General features: G+C 41.9%; 2 protein-coding genes across 14 annotated transcripts in view; both read right to left on the bottom strand.

Moving 5' to 3' along the window:
* Window positions 1-236: 236 nt before the first annotated feature.
* scamp2l (secretory carrier membrane protein 2, like) lies at window positions 237-12,381 on the bottom strand. 2 transcript variants are annotated; one of them, XM_015953632.3, is made up of 9 exons: window positions 12,097-12,381; window positions 11,439-11,516; window positions 11,268-11,354; window positions 5,464-5,593; window positions 5,257-5,385; window positions 4,984-5,143; window positions 3,413-3,514; window positions 1,636-1,753; window positions 237-618 (listed from the first exon to the last, which is right to left on the bottom strand). In XM_015953632.3, exons 1-9 carry the CDS (start codon window positions 12,151-12,153, stop codon window positions 463-465), a joined length of 1,017 nt encoding a protein of 338 aa, XP_015809118.3. In that variant the 5' UTR covers window positions 12,154-12,381; the 3' UTR covers window positions 237-462. The 2 variants fall into 2 exon arrangements, with proteins under 2 accessions (XP_015809118.3, XP_070411005.1); XM_070554904.1 differs by lacking the exon at window positions 237-618 and adding an exon at window positions 2,888-2,971.
* Window positions 12,382-15,596: 3,215 nt separating this feature from the next.
* Window positions 15,597-20,957, bottom strand: part of myo9aa (myosin IXAa) — a 170,324-nt gene continuing 164,963 nt past the window's right edge. For 8 of the 12 annotated variants that reach the window (XM_070554892.1, XM_070554895.1, XM_070554893.1 and 5 more), the window contains 4 exons: window positions 17,070-17,090; window positions 16,713-16,921; window positions 16,402-16,544; window positions 15,597-16,303 (listed from right to left, as the gene is read on the bottom strand). In XM_070554892.1, coding sequence (XP_070410993.1) covers window positions 15,819-16,303; window positions 16,402-16,544; window positions 16,713-16,921; window positions 17,070-17,090 — 858 coding nt within the window. In that variant the 3' untranslated portion in view covers window positions 15,597-15,818. The remainder of the gene's footprint in view (window positions 16,304-16,401; window positions 16,545-16,712; window positions 16,922-17,069; window positions 17,091-20,957) is intronic. The other 4 variants (XM_070554894.1, XM_070554898.1, XM_070554899.1 and 1 more) reach the window with 1 other exon arrangement.

The raw sequence follows: 20,957 nt of genomic DNA, 5'->3' as shown, positions 1-20,957 counted from the left end.
TAGAAAGGATTTTCTTGGTCCTGCAACATATTGTTACGAATGTCAAAATCTACATGTAGTGCTTATTCCTAGGCGTGTGTTCTATATGACTACACAGCTGGGGTGTGATAAAAGCAACATTTAAAATAAAGCTCACTCAATTGCTTTAAGAATGATAGGATTTAAGTAAATCTTTCCTGGTTTAGACTCTTTTTTTCCCTTCAGTATTTTCCCTGAGAGCCACATGTGAACTCAGACAGGCTCAAGACATGAGATGTTTTAACAGTCTTGTTTTTGTTGTGCTGCAACAATCCCACACCATAATGATAATGTCTCATTAGACTGTTAAATGCAGCTTGGGGGTTTTGGGAAGGGGGTGAAAAAATTTCCCTGTGACCTAAAGACCTCTTCAGAATGCTGGGGTGCATTGATAAGGGTGATTGAGAGTATATTAGCCTTAGGTTTGGAGGATGTGGAGGTGGTTTAATTTTCCTGATTTCTCCCAAAAGCTCCCTGAGCAGCAGAGCTGGCAGCACTAGCTGCAGTGGTCTGGACGGTTCTGTTTGTCAGGACTCCTTTAGAAAACTCCTCCTGGGCCTTGGTGAAGCTTGCACCCGTCCTTCTGTACTTGGCGTGAACCTTGAATGAGAACAATAAAAGATAGCATTAACTGGCTAATTACTTTGACAGAATATTATAGCAAGGGTTTTATATTACAAGTAGAAATGCGCTTGTTTCAGGAACTAGCAGAATGACACATGAGAGCTTAACACTGTAATTACACATTTTTATCTTTACTGTAAATACACCTTTTTATACTTTTTGACATCTGGAACAGTTTGTAATGTAAGAATTTCATTGTGCGGGGAAGTTTGCTTCTTTACTGTGCATACGACAATAAAGCTTTGACTACATGGCAGGATTTGGAGTCTTATTTCCTAATATTTGGACATCTCGGCTCAGACCGGATAAAAGCAACACGACTACCATTGACTGTTTGCTCTGCAACATTGATGTTTTATCTCCACCAGTACAACAAGCCTGGAGGACCTACTGCCGTGTGGTGGAGTTGCTAATGCCAATGGTTAGCTTCTACTAGTAGAGACGTTCTATGAGGTTTCCTCGATGCCAAACCAACAACCTTCCCATCATGAGTCAAAACGGATGAGTCCATGAATGTTAAGTGACAGTGTGACGTAGGTTGGTCAGGATTATCAAAAGTTTCACCGTCTATTTTCTGTCACAAGCTAATGAAGGAGTGTATTTCATGTTCTACATGTATGTAAAACTCAGATTATAACCAGAAATAATTCAAATGATTTTTCAGTGTTTCACACCTTAAAAAGTGGAAAAAAAGTATTAATAAAAACAAAAAAAAAACACATAATTCAAGGTAAAAATATTTGGAAATGATGGACGAACATCATAATGGTAACATGTTTATTTTGTTTTGGTCAAATTCAACTATTTAAAAGGCCCCGAGAGGGCCACTATAAATGTTTTACTAAATTAAAGGCCTTTGGTTATTTTACAGCTAGCAGTCAATAAGACAGTTTACTAAAAAACAGGGAGCAGAAAGACTGTATAAGTTATTACGGTTTGTGTATCAAACACAAGAGGCTGACAAACATCAGCCATCAGCAGGCATTATCTTACCATTTTCAGCAGGATGAGAGCCAGGACAGCATTAACAGTGAAGAACCCAGCCACCACCATCATGACCACAGCTACTGCCAAGTTTGTACCAATCACGGAGATCGATAAGATCCACCCACTGTTAAAACCAAAGATAAACAATAGAGTCATCTCACTTTTTCTGTCAAATGTGTATTACAGCACTGCATGGGACAAATTTTTACTTCTGCTAATGGGGTCTGCAACAATCCAATGATGTTTGCATCAGACCCCGCCTCCACCCACAAATCCAATAAAACAAAAGGACTAACTTTACAACCCAATACACTTCTATGCATGGGGTGTTTTATTTCAGAACCACAAGCTTCTCCATACACTGAATTTCTGTCCTTTTCTTCACTCGTAATCTTAATTTTCTTACAATTCTCCGTTCTCTACATCCTACCGATAATCCAGAGACTTGCTGTATATTTTTGGCTGCCTTCTTTTCCCCACAGAAATCTGTCAACTGCTGGCATTTGCTAGATTTACGTTGGATCACATGGATTTTGCGAGACCCCAGTCCCAATCCAGAGCTATTACCAAACCAAGTTCCTCTCCATCAACAATCTCGGGACCAGCGGTACGTTTTTAGCCGCCAGCAGAACCCTTACGACTAAGGATGTGTATTGGTGAAATTCTGGCGACACGATACGTATCCTGATACAGGGGAGACGATAAGATATATCACCATATGTTGCGATACATTCAACCAAACGCAATCAATTTTTTAGATGGAATTTATTGTAGGAAAATTCAATAAATGTTCCAAACTAATACGTAACATGTTTAACATGAGGTATCTGTACCATAATAGAGGGGTTTACATTTTAGTGGTGGAAACAAAACCCATCACACACTGCTGCCACCTAGCCGTCGGTAACTGAATTACACCAAAAGAAAAGAAATATGTTTGCATGTTAATTCTGCCCAAATAAATAAACCATACACAACTTTTGAATATCAACATACTATCACAGAAAAACATTTCATGATATATTGCTGTATAGATATTTTCTTACATTGCTACTTATGACTTTCCACCCATGCAAGATTTGTGCAGGGTCTTTCAAGTCACAATGCAGGGCTGTAATGTCTCTAATAACTGTATTTTCAGCAAGATGTAATGTGCTTCTAAAAGCCTTGATTAACAGGCATTTTTGCCTGCATTAAAACACAACAAAGAAATGAAAAAGTGAAGAAAGAAAAAGATTTTAAAAGGTAGAAATATTACCCAAATTAGATAGAAAATGTACCCAAAGAGAAAACTCCACACACTGACAAAGAAGCAACCCAAACAAAAAAGGTCAACTGGAATCTGTCAAAGAAACACAAGAGATTGGAAACAGAAGGGTGAACACAACAACACATGAATAATCCAGCTTATTCAGAGAGTCTTAAGAACCAAGAGAACAGAGCACATCACTCCTGTTCTTAAATCTCTACAATGGTTACCAGTAAACTACAGAATTGACTTCAAAGTGCTTCTACTAGTTTATAAACACTCAATGGCATGGGGCCAAAATACATGTTGGAACTACTTCGGGTATATTTGCCCAGCAAGGCTTGGAGCTCTTTAGGAAGTAGTCAGCTATTCTTTATAATGGAAAGCACATTGAATTGCCTTTGTGTATGAAATGTGCCATATAAATAAAGCTGCCTTGCTATACATAACGTAAGAATGTACCCAAAACAGAAGCACATTCATACAGATGAACACAAAAGGCTGCACCACACCCTGAGATTTTAAGTCACTGACCTGTTTCCCCAAGACGGGATCCCCACCGACTGGATGACGTACACCGCCACTTGCAGGAAAAAAACAAAGAAGAAGAAGAAGAAGCTGAAGGAGCTGTCAGACCTATAAAAAGAGAAGATAGAGAATAAACACATTCAAATTTTAGTATGGCTTTTTAACTGTTCATTCACACAATTTGCATTATTTTTACACTCCAACCACTAAGCACCTTGATTATGTTTATATATCATCTTAGAAAGGATTAACCTAACCAGAGCTGATCGATCTGACATAATTCTAACTTGTAAGGTTTCTTTGTGTCTTTTAGTTTCAAATCTAAGCAGCACTTGAAGCTGGAGAGCACAGAAAACCAGGGTTTCCCCCCAGAGCTTGATAAGCCAGGCGGCCCGCCAGGCTAAGCATCATGCCCCGCCCCCCTCCCCGACCCTACCGTGTCTGCTGGCACGAACGACAGAATGAAACTAGAGCCCTCCATTAGCTGATACTGGTGAGAAACTGCAGCAGAACGTGTGCAACCCTCCCACTCCCACTCTCACTCTCACGGAGGAGTGCTGCCCGGAGGAGCGCTGTGGGACTGAGCACGCACGCGACATGAACGTGTGCAACCCCTCCACCCCCGCTCTCACGGAGGAGCGCTGCGGGACGGAGCGCGCGACTCCCCCCCCAGACGGCTGAAGCCGCCAGGCTCAACTCATTTTCTGGGGGAAACCCTGGAAAACACAAGCCACATATTCTACATTTTATTCAAAGAAGATCAGAACTTCAACAGTAATAATCCAACAACAAACAAGGTGACCTCCTGGTGACCCAAGCCAAAGTTATCACTGGTGATCAGAGAAACGCAATTTCATTGGCCAAAAGCCACTTGACTCGATCGAGTGATGATTACTCTGGCTTGGGTTACAAGGAGGTCACCTCATTTGTTTCAGATTACTGTTGAATTTCTGATGTAGAACTTTTGCTGGTGTAGTTTAAGTAAAACAATTCTACTGCATAATTTTACAGAATAAAATTTCAATGTCTAAAAATGTCAGTCATCTCCTCACGCTTAGACTACTGTAACACTCTTTTCACGTGTCTGAGCAGAACCTCCCTGAACCGTCTACAGGTGGTTCAGAATGCCTGTGCTCGGCTTCTGACCAAGTCCTCCAAATACACCCACATCACCCCGCTTCTCCTCCAGCTTCACTGGCTGCCAGTCAACTTCAGGGTTCATTTCAAGATCTAGCACTCAGTGGTCTCCTTTAAAAAGCAGCTGAGGACTCACCTGTTCAAGCTGGCTGTTGCGTGAGCTCCTGTTCATCATTTTCATGCAGTTTCTATCAATTTTGTCTTTTTCAGCATCTCGTGACTACATTTCCCTTTTGAATTAACATTTTTAATCTCAAATGCTTTTCCTAATTTCTACCATTTCTTATAATGATGTTTTTTAATCATTTATTTTTTGTTCTTGTGAAGTGCCTCATGATTTTTATTTTGAGAGGCGCTATAAAAACAATCGTTTCTTCTCCGTTACATCCACTCCTGTCTGATGTAAAACAAACAAGTGCATGGCCAGTGGAACGGCATACCTGAAGGCTTTGTAAACAGGCCGGTACCAGCAGACGAAGGCCACAGGAGTGAAGAGGAGGAACCAAAGGATGGAAAGGCCAAAGTCAACACCTCTAGAGGGGTCTGCAGTGAAGTAAGCCAGACAAGCCAGCACATTGAGGAACAGAGTGGCACAGTGGACTGGAGGAAAGAAGGGGTTCAAAATGAGAGTTAATAAAACAAATTCATGCACTGCAGAATGATTTGGTTGCATACAAAACCAACAGGTGTCATGCATGAGCAGGGTTACATACACATCCAGAGGTAGTACATCCTCTTGCAGATTCGGCGGTAGTCATCTGGGATTTCCTCCTCAAAGTTCTGATAGAAGCAGGGCTTCACAGGGCAGAACTTTGGAAGAGGAGGCCAGTTGTTCTCTTTAGCTGAGAAACGGATTTGAACAGTTTGTGTGTTAACACTCATTGGTCTTATACAGACCAGGAAAATCTACTAGCCCTTACCTCCTGGGCTTGACTCCCTGTTTGTGGTTCTGTTCTGTAGCTCCTGCTCTCGTCGCTCCAGATCAGCGGCTTTCCTCTCCAGCTCCTGCTGCTGTTTGATCAGATCAGCCGTGGCAGCTGCTGCAGTCGCCTGATATCAGGAGACCAATGTTACAATATCACAACTCCTGCAGAATTTTACCCACCAGGTGATGAAGCATTTAAAACCAGACAAATATAAATGCCCCCAAATCCATTAAAATTAGACTTTGGATGAGGTAAAAGAATCATCATTTTTTAACTATTATTTTAGATTTATGGCAATAATCCTATTTAGAAATCTTGTCTCATGTCAGGAGGCTTGAAATTAAGTAACTTTTGTTAAATATTAAAAGCCCACCATCAGTACAGAAACACAAATAAGTACGTTGGACAAGAAGAACTGGGCTCTTTTTGCTGTGAGCCTTTTTAGCAAGAACAAATGATGCCAATTTTTCTTACATTATAATAGTCCTATGTCCAAGGGACTCCGTGGACACGCCCCTGAAGGGAGCTCAACAATGACCGTTTAAACTTGAATATTTCAGCCTGAAATCAAATTCCAAAATAATGACTACACATGTCTACAGCAGTGTTAGACACTCATTTGTACTGTTTTATCAGCAAAAAGCCGATCTGAAGGTGACTAGCTCTTTAACAAGCTGGAGGTGGCTATGCTCACCCCTCCCCCGCCGAGGTCCCTATGAGCTGAGAAGGATAAATGATGATAGATCCGCACTTGTATAGCGTATTTCAGAGCCAGAATACTCCGAAGCATTTTACAGGGCTGCACGATATTAGAAAAACCTGCGATATGCGATAACAGTGATTAATATTCAGATGACGACATTACTTGCGATAAATAAAAACTTCACTCAGGAACGAAAATTATCAAAAACAAAGAAATCAATAAATCATAAAAATAAGAAAAGCAAAAGTTGTGAGGAAAGGGAAAAAGAAAAAGAAAAGGCAATCAGTGGATCCCGGGAAACGCAGAATCAGCAGAACAAAGCTAAATCAGGTGTTTGCTAACCATCAAAATCAAGTGTCAGGGGCGGGCATCTAACCTATGAGAAGCCATCCAATTGGCCAAATAGGTGAAGAGCTCTATTTGATTTGTTAAAAAAACATCATGCTTCCATTTGATTGACAGAATGCATTATGTGCAAACATTAGAGCTGACCATTCATTGCGATATTTATCTGTTCTTTACGATATGCATATTGTGCTTGCTGATATCGCGATAACGATATATTTACGATGTATTGAGCAGCCCAACTACAGTGTGCAAGAAAGCTCCAATATCTAGGAGGGGACCAGAGTAGACATGCTGAACCTCCAGCAGCAGCTTTCTCTTGCACGTCAGAGGAGGTTATTTGTTAATTTATGGCATCACAAAAACACAATTGTTCAAACTGCTTGTTTGAGGCACATGATTCCTAAAACCAAACACTGACAGAACATGGATGGATGGATTTTTATAGAGACAGTAGAGTTCCACATTGGAGCACAAAAGGATGTAAAGTAGGGCCGCACAATATATCGTAAATATATCGTTATCATGATATCCGCATGCAGAATCTGAGTTTCCTCTGAGGGTATATCTGTCTGGTTTATATAAGATTAGGATTATAAATAATCTTTATTGCTTCTATTTAAACCTAAAACTAGATCCATCTTCTTACGAACAGAGCAATGTAACTCACAAGATGGAGGAAAGGAACAAAATCATAAATTAAATATTACCTCTTTAAATTTAACCTTTCGAACATTATAAGCTATTTATATGATCATTCGTGATTCCAGATGAGTAGGTCCGTAATCCCAGACAACTTTCACGTGATTTTAACTTTTCATTTTTCCCAGGTGGTCAGTGGTCACCATCAGTGTGTGATCATGTGCGTGTGTGTGAATGGGTGAATGATACACTGTAGTGTAAAGCGCTTTGGAGTCCTCTGACTTTGAAAGGCGCTATTCAAGTGCGAGTCATTTATCATTATTCAAGAACAATTAAAAGCCCCCAAAGAACTGTCTATGGAGTTTAATCTATGAATTGATAACATCATAACAGACATGGAGGACTATTACAATTTCTAGGGATGCACCGATCAGGTTTTTTGCTGCCGATCACTGATACCGATATCAAAGAATGCTGATCACCGATACCGATCACAGATACCGATCACAGATACCGATCACGTGGATTGGCCAGAAATTTTCTACAACATTATAATGAGTGCTACAAACTACATAATCTGGGAATAAAGGAAATGTAACCTAATCTAAAATAGTCTGTATTAGGGTTGTCACGGTGTGAAAATTTTACCTCACGGTTATTGTGACCAAAATTACCACGGTTTTCGGTACTATCGCAGTATTTTTTTTAAACGTGCTACATTTTCACACAATTAAATAAACCCTGTATGTCAGGAAACATTGTCCTCAGTTTGTGTCTAAATTTTGCCTAAAATGTGTTATTTTGTAATTATGTTTATTTGTTTACATTTTTTCCCTTTAGTCTTTAAAATACCAATATTTGCCCATAACTTCTTATTTCATGTCTGTTTGACGTCATCATTTTAAAAATATTAGTTCAGATGATACTCAGTACTCAAGCAGCCTTCTAATCATATACTTTTTTTACCCTTACTTGAGTAATAAACCCTATATCAGGAAAATATTGTCCTCTGTTTGTGTCCTTCCAGTGAGCTTTGCAGATGTGGGGAAATGTCATCAGGCAGCAATCATGTTAAATTCATAATTATTCTCGGAGAGAGACCAACTCTTATCTGCCCCTGGGAGCCCCGTAATGCATAGCGTCATTTCAACATGGGGGTGTCCGCGACACGGCTTATATGCAGGTAGCGGTGCTGCGGCTGCTTTATATAGCGACTCGTTGCATTCTCCCTCAACCCAAATCCTCGGATCACACATTTTAGCCAAAACGTTAGCTTGCCTTGCGTTGACTGTAGAGTTGTGGGTGATGGTCACACAGATGTGTCATGAGATTTTAAGCGTTGCTGCCTTTCACAGACACTTTTTCTGCACGTGCTGCAAACAGGATAGCCATCCGTCTTCTATAAACTCCCTCGGCATTCTTCAAATATCCAAAAGATGCCCATACTTCCCACTTTGTCTTCTTTGAGGGATAAAAAATGTACTCCTGAGGAGTCGGACTGCCGTCTCCTCCTTTGGCCATTATTTCAGCTTTAGCTTCAAGAAAGTTTTGGTTGTAAACAACAAAGCGCGCATGTGCCGCCGGCAACTTCAGCAGATGATACGGTGGCTGGTAAGGGTCACCGCGCCTACACCGCAGCCACGGTAACCCATCAAGATAATATAGTTTTTTTTTAAAACAAGACGGTTATTATTATTGTCGACTTTTTTACCGGGGTTTACCGCTACACCGGTTACCGTGACAATCCTACCTGATCGGTCTGCTTTGATCTATTTTGAAAACTCCGATCAAAACCGATATGGGCGCTATCGGCCAATTGGGATCAAATGCCGATCCATCGGTGCATCCCTAACAATTTCCATCCATCCATTTTCATCCGCTTATCCATCGGGTCGCGGGGGGCAGCAGCCAAAAAGCGGGCGTACACTGTGTGACTTTTTCACTTTTTTGAGCCGATTTTCCACTCGTGCAAGAATCCACGAGATCAAGGCGAGTTTTGCGCAGAGCGTCGTGTAGTGTACAGGGGGTTACGAGAAGCGATTAACACCACGTGACCAGCTACCGATCAGCAGTCGTGAGGTTGCACGGACTTCTGGCGTGTTTGATATTTTGCTCATCCCTCGCGAGGGTATCGCACTGTTGAAGCAGCGCTGCGACCCAAAATGTATCAGAACCGCTCACGGCGCATGCGCAATCCTGCATCAACTCCGCTCGCCCGCTATTTCCCTAATAACACACATTGTTCTTTTTTATTTCTACATGTTTTTTTACTCACAAAGATTGTCAAGAAAACGTGTTTGTCATGTTCATGTCAAATTAAACTGATCACAAAACACAGATTTACTTTCTTTATTTCATTTTCCTCATCCAACCCCCACAAATCCCTGTGTGTCCTCCTGCAGCACTCCCGAAGGACAACAGGCAAGACAAAAAAGTCTGACGTGTTGTGTAAAAACGGCTATTTTTGGCTTATTTTTTAGGGCCGACGTGTTGCTACCAGACGTACAGTGTGAGCAGTCAGGTCGCAACCGAGAACTGGGTCGTACAGTGTGAGCACATGACTCGTGAGATCTGCCCTGCGAGGAAGTCGTACAGTTTGAGCTGAAGCTGAGTACTATGAGTGAAAAAGTTGCACAGTGTCCGCCCAGCTTAAGGCGAGAGGCCCAGACTTCCCTCTCCCCAGCCACTTGGACCAGCTCCTCCGGGGAAATCACAAGGCGTTCCTTGGCCCGGGTCTTCTCATCCCTGGGTCTACCTTTACGCCTCCTCCCGGTTGGATGTGCCCGGAAAACCTCACCTGGGAGGCGTCCAGGTGGCATCCTGACCAGATGCCCGAGCCACCTCAACTGGCTCCTCTCGATGTGGAGGAGCAGCGGGTCTACTACAAGCCCCTACCTGATGACCGAGCTTCTCATCCCATCTCTAAGGGAGAGCCCAGCCACTCTTCGGAGAAAACTCATTTTGGCCGCTTGTATCCGCGATCTCGTTCTTTCGGTCACTACCCAAAGCTCATGACCATAGGTGACGGTAAGAATGTAGATCGACCGGTATATCAAAAGATTCGCCTTCTGACTCAGCTCTCTCTTCACCACGACAGACCGGTACAACACCGGCATCACTGCAGATGCAGCACCAATCCGCCTATTGATCTCACGCTCCAGTTTTCCCTCACTCGTGAACAAGACCTTGAGATGTTTAAACACCACTTGGGGCAGGACCTCATCCCTGACCGGGAGAAAGCATTCTACCCTTTTCCGAATCAAGACCATGATCTCAGATTTAGAGGAGCTGATTCTCATCCCAGCTGCTTCACACTCGGCTGCAAACTGCTCCAGCGAAAGCTGAAGATCACATTCTGATGAAGCCAACATGACCACATCATCTGCAAAAAGCAGAGACCTGATCCTCAGGCCACCAAAACGGATGCCCTCCACACCTTGGCTGCGCCTAGAAATCCTGTCCATTAAGATTATAAACACAATCGGTGACAACGGGCAGCCTTGGTGGAGTTCAACTCTCACTGGGAATGAGCCCGACTTACTGCCGGCAATGCGGACCAAGCCGGTCATACAGGGACCTAACAGCCCGTATCGGAGGGCCTGGTACCCCATACTCCTGGAGTACCCCCCACAGGACCCCCCGAAGGATGCGGTCAAACGCCTTCTCCAAATCCACAAAACACATGTAGACCGGTTGGGCAAATTCCCATGCACCCTCCAGGATCCCTCTAAGGGTATAGAGCTGGTCCAGTGTTCAACAGCCAGGATGAAAACCACATTGCTCCTCCTGAATCTGAGGTTCAACAATCTGACAGACCCTCCTCTCCAGAACCCCTAAATAGACCTTACCAGAAAGGTAATTTTTATAATTATTATAATCTTATATGTTTCAGTTCCCACCTTTTACAGAGTTTTAGAGTTTGAAATACCAAAATTGTTTTCATAAATCAACAGATTTATTTTTCCAGAGACATTTTTATGTTTAAAAAAATATAATAAACTAAATCTGTCGACGTCTACTTGAGAACACGGCCTCTAAAATGTACACATTTTGTTTTCTTGCTCCAAAAATAACCCTAGGATTAATGTATTTGTTCGTTTTCACCCACTTTTGCACTTTGCTCCACAGAGGGCTGTAGAACTGCGGGTTGGGAGGAGGCAGCAGAGGCTGGGATGGTTGTTCCAGTGTAGTCTCCCTGTGACAGGATGCGAAACAGGTTACTACATACTAAAATCTCAATCACACAAAGATTCATCAGCTTTATAAAATTAAAGATCACCATCTCAGTAGCGGAGAATGGGTTATACTCCCCAAGGTTTGTGGGGGCTCTGCTGGTGGCTTGCGTGATAGAGGCATCCTGGGAGTAAAGGAAAATGGTGTTATTTGTGTCACACAATGCCAATTTAGCTGAATTCAGTCAGTCAAAAATTAGCCATTCAACGTGGAATTGCCTCCCAAGTCTAAAATGTAAACGTACCATATTTGTGGATAAGTACAGCTACACTGGTGTTGAGTAAAAAGCTAACGGCCCGTTTATTTGAGTAAATACCACAAAAGGACAAGTCCAGAGAACTAGGATTTGTCAAAGATTGTGAAAACTGAAGAGAGAACCAGAGTTTAGCAAGAACTGACTTGTGAACGAAGGCATCATGGCAGACTGACTGCACCTGTTAGGCCAACTCACCTGCTCAGGTGAGTTATGGTTCAAATATGAGGAAGAAAGCCCTTCTGCATTTATAAAGCAGCCTATATTTAACGTTAAATGTGCCACATCCTATAAGGGACAAATATTCCACGTCAGGGAATACTGCGGCCGAGCCCAACAACCAACCGAACAGGTTTGAGTAGCAGCGTATCCCTTTCCCTCAGTCTTCACTTGACACCAAACACGCTCAGAAAAGTCGAGCCCTAAACACAAAACAACACAACTGCGTCACCTGGAAGGGGTTCACGTCCACCGGGTCCGCGAACGGGTTGCTGTCTAACCCCGACATATTGGAAACAAGTTTTCTTCGTTAGGTACAGTCGACGGAAACCTTCTCCCAGCGGCGGGCGGCTCCTGTGTTGCTTGACACCTGGCCTCTGCGTGCGCATGCGCCTTGTCAAAGGAAGGCAGCGTCACCGGAGGGCGCCTCGAGTCATTTCTTATCAATTAGCCCACCTTTATTTTTAGAAATAACGCAAATTGGTTTCAAATGTGCGGATCTCGTGACAGCCTGCTGCCTCGTGCTCGACTTGGACTGCTGACGGCTCCACGTAAATGTGATGCTTTCAGGTGCTCTTCGAAAAAATGAGAATTGAGCGAAACACAACGTAAAAGTATTTTTACGCTAGGCCAGATTTATGATAGACATTTGTTTTGGTGCGTTTTGAATATTTTTTTTAACTAAATGGCATTTTACGCACTGTGCGTGACTTATAAGAGCGCCAGCGCTGTCATAATAAGTAGAACTTGATAAATTGCATTTCTGCAAGAAATGCTGTTTGAATGCTGAGAGCTTAAACTAAACTGAATCAGCTTAATGGCTGAACTGAAGCTGAAAGTAAGCAAAACTGTCTAAATGAGCTGAATGTTTTGAAAGATTCAGAAGCAAAAAGCACCAAAAAGTGAAGAACCGAGAAAATAATCCTAAACAGCAGAAAACTGAAATCTGTGAACATTATTTAAAATTCTGGACAGCAAAAATGTCTAAACACTTGAGTAGGACTAGTTTAACAGTTTAATTTTTACATTTAGCTGAACTGTGAAATGAGCAGCATATGCCAAATTAAGAAACTGACCGCTGAAGCTGCTAAATAGCAGAAGATGAAACTAAGCTAAACTGTCAAAATGAGCTGAATGTTTTTAAAGATGTTGAAGCAAAAATCCCCAAATAGTGCAATAAAGCTCAAAATGTAGGTGAAGAATGGGGAGAAAAATGCTAAACAGCAGAAAACTGAAATCTTTGAACATTGTTTAAAAACTAGACAGTTGAAAGGTTTAAACAGCTGGCATTTGAGTAGAATAGTTTAATTGTTAAATTTTCACAATTACCTGAATGGTGAATTTAGAAACAGTCAGATAAATGAGATTTTTCTCACACAGCTTTTTGATTCATACTCACATAAAACTATTCCTAACCTTCTCAAGTTTCTTCTTGTACCCACAAACTGAAATTTTCCTGGCTGTGAACACCTTATCAAAGTCAAAGAAATGAGTTGTATTCACAAGTTTTCACTCACAGCCTTTAGAGTCATACTCACATAAAAAAATCGTAACATTCACTAATTTTCAGACTCACAAATATAATTTTACATATAACTTATTGAAAGACAAATATATGAATGCACATTTTAGAATCCCACACACACCTTTGACAGCTATCTTACATGATAGATAAGAGGGCTGCTGGGTAATAAATCAAATTTATCATTATTTAAATTTCCTACTCTTATCGAGATAATTTTTCCCATGTCAATGAATTTAACACATGAAAATAAGATGCTCCCCAAAAGGAAGAGCACCATCATTTCTTCAGTAATTAATTTAGCTGTGTAGAAAACGTCTCCACTGAATGTGTACTTAAATATGTATGGAATGTCATTTAGATTAAATAAACAATTTAACAACTCTCAGAGCAATTGTTTCTTACATTTACTTAAATACCATCATGACAAATCAGATGTAAATGTAAATAAACGAGGTGCAAAGGCAGCGATCAGTAATGTTAGTGACAAACTAATCTTCTGACATCATCGGTTTTAATTTACTGAGAAGAGCATCAAACTCTTTTGAAACTAAATTTGGTCAGACACTTCCCATGTATGAGAAATATTCTTTGACCTAGATGTCATAATAGTTAAGCATTGATTAATGATTCATTTAAACTAACAAAATACTGATTTTCGAGCCTGGGTATCCATCCCTTTGCTGTGTAGCAGTGAAGAGAATCAGTTTTAACATTAAAGCTTTTGCATTCCTTGAAATAATGCATTAGATGTGCAGTGTATATTTGAAACAGGCATTGTCAGCACAGTATCAAAGTGCAAAAGACTGGTGGTGCTGAAGGTAGCACTATTGCCTCCCAGCAAGAAGTTTGCATGTTTGCTGTAGTCTTTCTGCAATAGCTGACCTGTTCCCTTCATGCATGCATGGGTGTTCTCCGAGTAGGCTACTCCGATTTCCTCACAGACCAAACACCTACATGCCAGGCTGATTGACTGTTTAGTAAACTGCACCCTAAGTTGTAATTTGCTTTGAATAAACACATCTGCAAAATAAACAAGATTTTGTTAAGGATGGGAATGAATTAGAATAAAGTAGCATGGCAACATTTGCTAATCTGATGGATCAGGAATCATGAAGTATGTAAAACAATGATTCATGAATACTTAACACCTCAAGTAACCATAAAACTGGCTTTTCTTTAGCTGCGGTGGCCATCTTGTTTTGGTTTGTCCCATATGTTACTCCAACTTTGAATAACCAGTTGGAATGATTCGGGTTCAGAGCAGAAAAAACTTGCTTCTGTGATTTGAAGATTGGTTTGAATGTAGGAAACATGGCAGAAGTTCACTGAACAAAAACAAACACTCAAATAATGACAGAAGGCAAAGTGGTTTTATGCTCTTTCTTGATTGCTCTTAAGCAAACACTTCAGAGACAGGCTGGGGAGGGAGGCTTCAGGAGTTGGTGGATAACAATAGATTTCAAAAAAACAATGGCATTTGTTCACTATGCTGTACAAAGGAACTATACATTACAATTATTTTATGGCTGTCAAGCAGGAGAATGCAGATTTTTATTTTTATTTTGTACACATCTGAGATCCTTCCAGAGCTGGGATCTCCTTGGCTGGAATGGACACCAGCTGACTTGGTCCCTTTGATGGCGATACCTCCCTCTTATGGGGGAAAAAGCAGCAAACTTAAAACACATGAAGTGGTCTTTGTCTTTCTCACACACGCACGCACGCACGCACGCACGCACACACACACACACACACACACACACACACACACACACAGCGCGCAAATCTGAACATCCTAATCCAGGATACTCGAAAATATATATAAAGATTTAACTTCAACGACCCAGCATAGGCTGGTGTTCCAGCTTTGTACAGTATTTATACCTGTATATTATACGTTATAAAGCATTTCTGTGATATTAAAATTTATTAAATAAAGGAAAATCATCTTGTAATACCAGAACATCAACTGTTTACACTGATTGAACTGTAAACTCAAAGAAGCAGCTAATTATTCTGAGCTTAAGTCCACTGGAACTTCAGTGACGCCTGATGGTCTCTTCTCATTTACCCCTCTCCAGCTTTCCAAATCGGCTACGTTCCCTGATGCGAAGCGGCCTTCTCCATATTCCAACATTCCCTTTTCTCTGTCCTGCTGCTCAGTGTAGCTCCTCTCGGTGCTGAGAACAGAGCTGCCAAGGCACTGTGAAAGCATGAGTGGCAACAGAAGCTCTTTCCTGATTTCTGTCCCTTAGCAGGACACCACCCTCCATGCGGAGGGGGAAGCACCGTGCACGGCACGTTTTCCACAGGATTCAACAAGAAGGGGTAAAGCATGAGTGTTCTGAGGAGTGTAGATAAGGTGGCTTAATGTCACCTCCTGATGATTATATTTGTTTGGGAGCTGAACTATGGCTTCCAGATGTCCTTCATACCATGAATTCATTATTACCGTATAAGACCAAGTGCTGTGGTAAGTCAGGGGGGTCCCCACTGAGGTCTCCGCTGTCTCTCGTGTGCCTACCTGTTGAGGGCTTAGCTCCTTTAAGTTTCTGTTTACCCTTCTCAGGATTGTATGTGCCGCGGCTGGTAAACTGAGGCCTCTCATCGAAGGGGCCTTCCTGCTCTCCTGTGGGGCTGCTGTCAAAGCTGTCGGACCGAGGGGACTGAGGTGCGTTCACGGACTGGGCTTGAGACTGGCCGTGAGTCTTGGACTGGAACCGAAGCCGTCTGGAGGCAGCAGAGGTGGAAGATGATGATGATGGGTGGAAGTGTGAAGATGAGGAGTAGGATGAAACAGTGGGGCAGGAGTCTACGGAGTCCACATTGTCAGGCTGAGGGTAGTGTGTGCGTCGGCGGTGACTCTTTCCTTCTGATCTAAGGGGCCATTGGGAAGTCATTCCTGGTCCTCTTTCTGAAATGAGAGGCAGAATAACTTCATTTTTTTATTTTTGTTCAATTCATTAAAACAACAAAAAATCCAATATGAATCCATGCTGTTGAGGGACATACCAGAGAAATCTGAAATGGTTTCTTCAGAGTCCACGTTGAGGTTTTCAGAGCTGTCTGCTGTCCCGATAGAGGCCTCAGACTCCAGGGTCTCATCATCTGACGCCCGAGGCTCCAGAGCCAACATCTCAAAAGTCAGCTCCTCTCTGTCAGGGAGAAAGTTACCATACAATGAGCAGCTAACATTTTTCTCTCTCTCTCTCACACACACACACACACACACACACACACACACACACACGCACACGCACACGCACGCACGCACACAGAATATGTGCCATGCTCCGGTATCCAGCTATTTTCACATTTCGTACTTCTCTTTCTGCAGGCTCTCAATTTGCTGAGTCAGCACTCTCTCTTCCTGCTGCATGGCTGCCTGCTGATGTTCAGAGATGTCAGTGAGAGACGCCGCCCCCTTCTCACCACCGTTCTCTTCTCTCACTTCGTCGACCATAGGTGGCAGCCGAGGACTGACGGGAGGTGAAGGAGTTTGGTAGTTCAACCGCCGCACCTGACCTTTGCCCTGAGGAGCAAATCAGCAGCTTAGAAACAACCGCTGGTCCTCATCAAATACAGCACACAACTTTTCTAAAAGGAGTCACTCGTTGTTGCATGCGGCCACATGAAATCACAGTGAAACAACCATACAGCACAACAGCACACACATTTACCTTTGTGGCTGAATTTGCTAGCTTTAAAGAAACAAGTATAAAAAGTAAAAGTACAAGAATGAGTATCAAATACTTATTTATACTAACAACAAAGAAGTACCTAATGTAGTTCTTAAAGCAGCAATCTGGAGGTTCCCCACTCTCAGGATATATGAGCCTGGCAAGCCATCCTTTATGTGAATATAGTCTGGCCACGCCCCATAGAGAGAGCTCAGTTGTTGAGCAGAATCTGTGATTGTCTTTCTAACCGCCTCCACACGCTATTGAAACCACAGGACATACTCACCACTATGGATGTCAGTCTACGGGCAGTCTGCCGTACAATGTCGAAGAAGACGCACATACATCTTTTTTCTAAATAAAGGACTTATAGGGGAACTAAGCAGTTTTGGCTTGTTTTTAGCACCCCCTACTGTCCGTTTTTATCTCCTCACTGTGCGTTGAATTTTTAAACACCTTGAAGGGATATTCCACCCAAAATTGAAATGTTGTCTGTTGATATATTTGCCAGAGTTAGATAAGTAAGAAATATCTATTTCAAACCAGCCCAGTCATTCTCCTCCTGACCTGGCTGTACTAACCTGGCATGCTCCATTGACGGCTCTCGGTTGTGGGGCGGGATCTACCGTTGTCTTTCAAATGATCTCCGCATTCCACTGGACAATGCATGTGACATACTCTTGTTTCACTCTGTTGCATCATCCCACCCACCAGGCATATAGAGTGCCCTGATTGGCCCACAAAGCGGATAAAGCTCTGTGATTTGTTCACTAAGCAGATAGAGCACTATGATTGGCCCACCATTATGGACCAATCACAGCTCTTTATGTGTTTGAAACCCCTCTAGAGAGCTGTGATTGGCTAGCCAGAGTCCTGGTAGGAGCTGCTGAGGTTCCAATGGAGCATGCCTAGACCATTCTTTGCAAAGCAAGAATTTTGTCTAGTTCACTAGGCTATGGCTGTACTCCTTTAGCTTTAGCTTAGCATAAATCACAGTAAGTGAATGGATGCAGCTAGCATTGTGAGTAAAAAAAAAGTCCTTAAAAATCATTCGGTAGTGATTCCAATACAGCTTGGTGACTTAAATAATCATAATAACTGCAAGTGAAAATAATTAACATAAAAATAATCACATGTCCATTTTAGACTTGGGACTACTTTATGAGGCTGTAAGCCTCTACTGAAAGGTGTGAGGCAGTCCCAATAACAACTCCTGAGTCTTGGCACAGGATGTGTGTGTTAGGCGACAACTTGTTTCTAACAGATTCAGTGGTGCAGTGTTAAGAGTGTCAGACTGGCATGTAGTTTTGCACAGGTTCAGCAGAAGTCTTTCCAAGACTTTTGAGAGTATGCTAGCCAGAGCGATGTGCCTATAGTTATCCATGCTATCATCGCCCACCCTTGTCTTTCATTACTGGGACCAATAGAACAGCTAGCACTGAATCAGGTATACATCAATGTTACCAGGTGGCAGTAATTTTTTAGCTACACTTGCCAGTATTATGTTTTCAACCATTTATTGGTAAACGGTTTAAAACATAGGGAAAAATCTGTTTTTTACTTTCTTTGGTATGCTAGCGGTAGATTAGCACCACTCCTTGCTATATGCCTTTCATCTTTTCTGGAACATTGATGTATACCTGATTCAGTGCTAGCTGTTCTATTGGTCCCAGTAATGAAAGACAAGGGTGGGCGATGGTAGCATGCATAACTATAGGCACATTGCTCTGGCTAGCATACTCTCAAAAGTCTTGGAAAGACTTCTGCTGAACAGAATTGACACCTTAAAATCACAGATAATCCGTTTGGCTTGAAGTCTGAGCTTGGAACAGCCATGTGTACATATACTCTAAAAGAGATAGTGACCAAATACAGAAACCACAACTCCTCAGTCTCTATGTGCTTCATAGATGCATCCAAGGCATTTGATAGTTAACCATAGGAAACTATTCATAAAGCTGCTGCAAAGAGGTGTTCAAGATACATTGTATGCATCCTGGTTTATTGGTATGGTCAGCAAATGTTACAGGTAAACTGGGGTAACAGTATCTCAGAGCCATTTAAGGTCAGTAATGGGGTCAGACAAGGAGGCGTTCTATCTCCTCTTCTTTTTAATCTACATGGATGACTGAGAATTGCCTTTGTGTTTGAAATGTGCTCTACAAATAAAGCTGCCTTGCCTTGCCTCATCATTGAGGTTAAAGGCCTGCAGGACTGGCTGTGCAGCTGGTGGTGTCATAAACCATCTGATGTATGCAGATGACTTAGTGGTTCTAAGTCTGAGCACCGCTGGTCTACAGCAGCTACTAGATATCCGCTCGGACTACGGAGTAGAAGACAGCATTGTGTATAAAGCTGCTAAACACGTGGTTATGATTTGCCGGGCCAAGGAGGACAAGCAAATGAAGTTTCCAGATTTTTATCTGTCAGGCTCTGTCATTAGTGTCACAAAGAAAGTCAAATATCTTGGTCATATCATCACAGAGGACATGAGGGATGATGACGATGAATAATGATGACATGTATAGGCAGTGCTGAATGTTAAATGCTCAGGGAAATACACTCGCTTGTAAGTTTGGGTCTTGTTCTGATTACTGTACACGGCCCACCTATCGCTGCAGGTTGCCCAAAATGATGCTCTGCATTTGATACTGAGGAAGCCTAGATGGACGAGTGCAAGTGAGACTTTTGTAAATGCGAGGGTGAGCACCCTACAAGCTGTCTTAAGAAATGTTTAATAAATTTATTTGTATGCTTAACAATTCTAAAAATATGACTGTTTAAACCTTAATCAGTACCTGTGTCAGTGCAACACGTTACCAGTCAAAGATGTGGAAACACTGGTATAACAATCTTTTTTAGATTAGGGATTTACTATAATTTATATTTTATTTTCACACTACTGTTATCATCTCTTGTGCTCATTTCATTTGACCTCATCCATACAATGTTTTCTTTTTCTACTTCTGTGAACTGGACTAAGAGTCTGGAATAAAGAATACTTGACTTAAGTCAGTGTGAGGTGAGCAGAGTAACTAAAATGTTGCTTGGAAATGACCAAATTCAAAGATCTTTAGACACAAAATATTTTGCAGAAAATAATAAAATTGAAAATATTAAGGAATTAAATCTGCTTCAGCTGGCTAAACTAATTACTGCCGATGCCACCGGACGGTGAATCTGCACAAAACTACATGTCAGTCTTACTCTAACCACTGCACTGCTGAATCTGTTACAAAAAATTGTCACCCAACACACATTTCTCTGGGGCTGCATTGCACCTTTCAGCAGAGGCTTACAGCTGCGCTTTGTCAAAGTAGTCATAAAACGGCGCCTGTGAGTCCTTTATGTTACTACTTTCACATTCAGTCAGTATGATTATTTAGGTCACCAAGCAGAATTGAGATCACTATGGAGTGATTTTGAAGGACTTTATTTATTTATTTATTTTTACATACAGTGCTAGCTGGATCCATTGACTTACTGTGTTTTATGCTAAGCTAAAGCTAAAGGTGTACAGCAGAGTCCGGAGAAAGACTGGGCTGCTTAAAAATAGTTTTGTCCACTTAACTATGGGAAATATGTCGACAGACAAAATTTCAATTTTGGGTGGAAATTCCCTTTAATCCAACAGCTGAAACGTCTCCCAGCCTTCCTTAGTGTCTACAGGAGTGATTCATCACTAAATTAAACAAATCAGCTGTGTTCATGTTCTAAAACACGCAGGACACATGCTGGAAGCAGACTGCAGCACCAGGTATGTCAGCTCAATTATTTAGTCTCAACAGAGCGGCCCAACTGTCTGAAGTTGCAAGTGGAACATTCTGGCAACAGGGGCTGGGTGGCCTTTCATTAACCATGTAAAGGGTCACTTTAGCTCAAGAGAGT

This window comes from Nothobranchius furzeri, chromosome 9 (assembly GCF_043380555.1).
Source record: "Nothobranchius furzeri strain GRZ-AD chromosome 9, NfurGRZ-RIMD1, whole genome shotgun sequence".
In the NCBI taxonomy this organism is placed as follows: Eukaryota; Metazoa; Chordata; class Actinopteri; order Cyprinodontiformes; family Nothobranchiidae; genus Nothobranchius; species Nothobranchius furzeri.
The sequence above is the reverse complement of the archived record's forward strand: the minus strand, read 5'-3'. Positions and strand labels throughout refer to the sequence as shown.